The 5,527-nt window shown below is 55.8% G+C and overlaps 1 protein-coding gene and 1 non-coding gene across 2 annotated transcripts; one reads left to right on the forward strand and one right to left on the reverse strand.

Moving 5' to 3' along the window:
* Nucleotides 1-611: 611 nt before the first annotated feature.
* Nucleotides 612-977, reverse strand: ColSpa_03789 (uncharacterized protein; the record flags this gene model as incomplete). Its single annotated transcript, XM_049270001.1, has 1 exon — nt 612-977. One exon carries the CDS (start codon nt 975-977, stop codon nt 612-614), a length of 366 nt encoding a protein of 121 aa, XP_049125958.1.
* A 410-nt stretch (nt 978-1,387) lies between these two features.
* Nucleotides 1,388-1,486, forward strand: ColSpa_tRNA_101. The gene is given in 2 exon segments: nt 1,388-1,425; nt 1,443-1,486. It is a non-coding gene; the product is annotated as a tRNA-Leu (tRNA).
* The last annotated feature ends 4,041 nt before the right edge of the window (nt 1,487-5,527 follow it).

Genomic DNA, 5,527 nt, shown 5'->3' on the forward strand with positions numbered 1-5,527 from the left:
AGATCATGCCAAACAGGGACGACTACGACGACGGGCGACGCGACAAAGAAGGTAAGCCGTTATGCGTGCAATACAAGTTCTCTAAGACGGTACCAGCCTTTCAGGGCATACCAACGCAAAGCAGGCTCCTGGGCACATCAAACGATACCCTCGCGACTGTTCACGGTGACTGTGACGTGCTCATCTGGAACTTGATTCACAAGGTGCCGCCTCGGCGCATAGACATCGACGTCATGATAGACTATGTTACCGGGCATTGCCTTCTCCCCTACTAGGAACAATGTAATCGCGCTCGCGTTTCGGCTCGGGACGATGCGCCAGCTATGGACGTTCGACTGGTTAAACCGGACCGCCGAAGCCGTGTTGACTACGGGGTCAGATTTCCAATCCGTTCAGATTTCACCTGATGGCGGACTTTTGGCATGGATATCGGCGGGGTGCGTCGTTGACTAGGAGAAAATACTCAACTCGCATGCTATGATGATCCGCGAAAGCGAGCAACGGATGCATGGGCTGCCAACAGCCAGAGTTGCATTCACGCCGGACTCAATTGGCATCGCAAATGTCAACCGGTCGGGGCGGTTAACTACCTGGGACGTTGCGACGTGGTCTCATATCAGCGAATCGAAGGCCAAGAAGGCATGGGGTGATGGCAGGCGAGAAGTGGTGCAGCTCATTGCCAGCCAAGGACGCGTCATGGTGGTCTCTTGCGAGGGCGAAGGGTCTCGGATGTGGAGTTTGGCGACGTGGTAGCCGGAGAACGGCAGCAGAATTGAGCTCGAGATGAACGGTTGCGCATACGGATGTGTCCCAAGAGATGGCAGATTCGTCGCAACGGTGCAGTTGGACCAGGGGAAGCTTCGGATTCGCGACTTGAAAAGCGGTGTCTGTTTCGACCAGTCGACGCAGAACATAGCCAAAGTCGGTAAATCGCCGTCGGTGGTGACAGGGGCAATCGGATCGAATGGCAAAATCATGATGACGCAAATTGTTAACGGAGAGATAACGATGTGGCAGTTGGTGGCCGCTGAGTAGGGCTCGAAGCGCGCTTGGCTTGGAAGACGCGACTCGCGATACCCCAATTAGCAAACCGATGCCGACAAGACGAATGCACCAAAGCGAGAAGCCGATAACAAAGATGACGGGGCAAAGCTATCGAGAATCGACACTCACCAAAGGAGTGTAAACCCGGTAGCGAATAGAGTCCGGACTCGGGAGATCGACATCGTCGGCGTTGTCACGATTGCAAAAAGTCAATCAGGGTCCGATCTGCAACAAGCCAACCACAGCAACTCAGCTATGGATGATCGAGGCACAGCCCGGCTAGTTCCTCAATATAAATGTGAATCTCCCAACTAATCCAACATCAAGAGCAAGCCTCTTTATTGGAAGGGTGGCCGAGTTGGTTATGGCGCCAGGTTAAGGTCAGCTTAACTTCTGTTTCCTGGTGGGGCAACCCGCGCGAGTTCGAGTCTCGTCCCTTTCATTGTTATTTTGCTCTCTGCGCCAGAGACACCTAAAATCATTTTTGACCGTCGATGCCAATGTTTTGGTTGATGCTTGCCGATGCGTCTTTTTCCCTGTGATCGGTCTGGTAAAAAAAAGTGTTAGGGCGGCCGGACCGTCCAGTAGATGGGGCAGAAACGGTCCAGGGCGGGTCCCTCGGATACGAGGGACCTGTGAGAAGTTTGCACGGGTGGGGCCGATACGGTCAAGGAGCCGCTGGCCAACCAGGAACGGTGTTTCTCAGTGCACGAGCCACGTCCTCGCCCGACTCATTCCCGACCGTGGGTCCGGCCCTGTGGTTCATCTATGCCCCATTCCGGACGTCCTCCGACCGATCACTGTCGCTGTCGAAGTGGTTAAGAGACGCTAGTGACCCACGCATGTGTTACACTCGCTGAAATTGTTGGAAACGCGCCATCATTAAACGAAAATTGCGCTGCTGCACCCTTAGCTTTTGGGAGGGCGGGGGGGGGGGGGGGGGGGGGGGGGGGGCGTGTCAACGGGGGGACTAAAGGGACCTGCAACCAGGTGCAATGTACCGAGGTGAAACGCGGTATTTTGCACTGAGAGCCGGAACGGCTACAAAAGATGGGGGAGGTGCCGCGGGCCGTTGGTTACTTGTGGTTCTCAGCCTCTGTAATGGACCTTGGCTTTCCGATTGTTGGCGAATCGGTGGAGCTAGGCTTCCTGAACAACAAGGCTCTCTCTTTTCTCTTCAAAGCGGATTTGCCCTGCTCTGCAAAGACCGATGCATTGTATCCTCTTCCTGCGAGCCTTTGATTCCCTTTCGTAATCATTTGTTGGATAGCATCGGATGCTGCAGCCTGGACTGGTCATGGCTTGACCGCGCGTTTCCGATGGAGCTCCGAGGCTCGTTGCTCGCTTGCCACGGCAATTGTCATTGGGTTTGGATCACTCTTCAGCCTCCGTCCACGTGAGCGGAGAACACTGTATCGACTCCGAAGAGGCATCGCTTAGAGGATGCGTGTGTCATTGGTCTTTTTGATAGGAGTCGATTTATGAGACCTTCTTTTGCCGATATCTTGTGCTGACGACTTTGCGGCGTGTTTGCATCGGCGCCTTATCATCGGCGATAGGCGTCTGCTATTCCGCTGACGGCTACTAGTTAGTATGTAATCATTGGCGCAAGGACTTGAGATAAGCAGCAATATTCACCCTGGTTCGTTCCTTCCCCCCACGCTGTAAGCCCCCAGTCGTCTTCGCTGAGTGGGCATCTCGACGGGCCACGGTCCTCAATAGTCCCAGTGAACTAGGCTGGTGCGGAACAGGATATTGTGCTTCCCCGAGTCTTAGTCTTCTCGGCCCCGTTGAAGAGGCCTGTGCCCGTATCAGCCGGCGAAAGCCCTATCTTGTACAGCAGACCGAAGGCCCCTGACGCAGTGTAGCCGGGAGACGCTCACAGCCTCGCAGGTCATGTCGGTTTCACGGCGTTCACTTCCGTGTCCACAGATATCGGAAGTGATGTGTGGTCTCGCGGGGGACTCTGCTGGACAGTCTTGCTGGATCTGGAAAACCGTCGCGTGATCTGCACAGGATTATTGTTCTTGGTGCTTGAAGCCATTGGCAGTTGGCCATGCTCCCAGGTTCGAGTGTCACTGGGACGCTTATCGTAGTGTCTCGCTCATACTCCGACGCTGGCCAAAGTGAAGTACCTGCTCCCCTGCCTGTGTGGGCATCCTCTTGGTGTACCCGCGATGTCAAGTGTACCTGCACTTGCGCAGTCCATCAGGCCAAGTCTCGGGGCTCGGTCCCATGCTGCAGGCCCGTTCACTAATCTGGCATCCTCTCCAATGCTGCTTCCTGGAAGTAGCAAATGCTTGAACATGGCACTGACATCGCCATCAACGGTCACTGTACGTGGCTGGGGTTGGTTCAAAGAAGTGCGGTGTGTTGCTATTACTTCGGATTGCGGGGGGCTTTTGGCTGGGAAGTCTGACATCCATCCATGTATGAAAGCTGGCCAGGACTTTAGGGATCTCTGCAAAGTTGTCGGGGCATCTGTGGAGAGGAAAGGGGATGCTGTTTGTTTGAGGAGGGGATGCCTGGGAGAAGGCTACGAATGTCTAAGAGACAGAAAGATTTCAGCGACGACGACGACGACGACGACGACAAGGTACGTATCGACGATGCTTCCAGAATGTCATCAGCATCCGCTTATTGGCCGCCGCGAGGAAGGGGCAATGCCCGCGATGAATCGACGACAAGAGCATCTGAGGGAAGCAAGGTGCGACGTGCCCTCCTTCCGGCGTTCCTCCCTTCCAAGACTACCTACCACCACGCTCTTTCCACACTGAACGACGAGGCCAACACGTGCCTTCCCGTGATGGCCAGTCGTGGGCGACCGTCGGACTGATTCCTGAGGCTTGTTCCTCCGACATCATACCCAATCCTATATTCCTTTCCTCCTCCTTTAGCATCATCGGCATCCTCTTGCAACGCGCATTGTACAAGCACATGGTCGACCCTCTCTTCTCCCCGTTCTCGGCAGTCCCTCTCTCTAACTTCACGTCGCATCCCGTCCTGACCGACAACTGTCCCAGTCTTGGCGCCTCTATCAACCTTTCTTGCTCGAGGAGCCGCGGCGGGGTACCTTACATATCGTTCGGCCCCTTGTACCTTGCCCTGCCTTGCCCGGCCTGGCTGGCTGCACGGTACTGCACTGCACTGCAAGAGAGAAGATCGAAGCGCAGATCTTGCTCTCTACGGTCGACTGTCCCTTGACATCGTTGGTTGTTGGCACGCGAACACGCACTCGCTAGTTTGTTCCCAGCTGCGGCTCGGTGGCGCTAATCATTTGACAAGACGGGAACGAAGGATGGGAAACACGGATCCTTGCGGGCGTTGACGGGCGCAAAGCCAGCCTTACGCAGTGCAAACCAACAAGAACGAATACCTGGGTTCCAAATCCCCGTCGCCTGATTTGTACCGACTTCTGCACCACCATCTCGGATTTTTGAACGGGTCGCGGCATTCCAGATCGAATCTTGTCATCGACGACACCAGCTCGGTCTCGCCGCCACATCTCCCCTCGGTCTGCCCTCGGTGTGTCTTACTGTGGTATTGTTGTTTTCCGCCATCCCCACTTCGCCCAGGACCATCAACACAGCGTCGCGCCACACCCGCTCGCTATGATCGCGGTTGTGGTGCAAAGTGCACCATCCAACAAACACTGGAGCGCCACATGATTGATCACGATGCAAGGCTATCTAGTATATTCATCCTCCCACCATCTCAGCCTTTCCCCGGATTCGATACGTATCTACGTATCGTGAGTGTGCCCCTCCCGTCCAGCGCGGCACACGACAGGGTCTTCAGGGTCTCAGGGTACAATTGCGCCATCCGCAAGCCTTCAGCACAGTTGGCTGACCCAGAGTGGTGGGACAACGTCAATGTACCTGTCGCGTGCGCTGCGATCGGGAGCCGTCCCCCGGCCTTCCCTCCCTCCACCACTGAGCCGGGTTAGGCGCTGTGCTGGCTTGTCAGTCGCTTCTACGGGATACAATTTTGGCCTGCAGTCTCGTCTCGCTTTCCAATCAGGGAATCGACAGCTCTTTTCCTTGACCGAGCTCGATCGTGACTGGCCAGCAGATGGCCACCGACAAATGTCGACCGCAAGTACCTCACCCGCGTCAAGCCGCACAGGCGATACTCTTACGTACGACTTGTCTTGGCTCTAACTGCGTGCGGCAGGTGGGCGGGCCATCACTGGAGTCTCCTCTGTGACATCAGTGCCTTTTCAGGCCCCTTCAGAGCCACTTCCTTCGGGAACTTGCAGGCCTCACGATCCTAGCGGGCTTGGTCTTGTCGCTGGTCAGGGTGTAACATCCCCCGGCCCATGTTCGGGGACAGAAAACAGCCTTGGGATTCCTTGTGCAGCACTGGGGAGCCCCTGTCATGCACCTCCATCTGCTCCAACTCCCTCCATTCTCTCCATTTCCCTCCGTTCGCTCTCCATCCAGACGTGCCCACTTCGCTCTGCCCCAAACGCTCACTCGCTACC

This window comes from Colletotrichum spaethianum (assembly GCF_022836535.1).
Source record: "Colletotrichum spaethianum MAFF 239500 DNA, contig07, whole genome shotgun sequence".
Taxonomy (NCBI): domain Eukaryota; kingdom Fungi; phylum Ascomycota; class Sordariomycetes; order Glomerellales; family Glomerellaceae; genus Colletotrichum; species Colletotrichum spaethianum.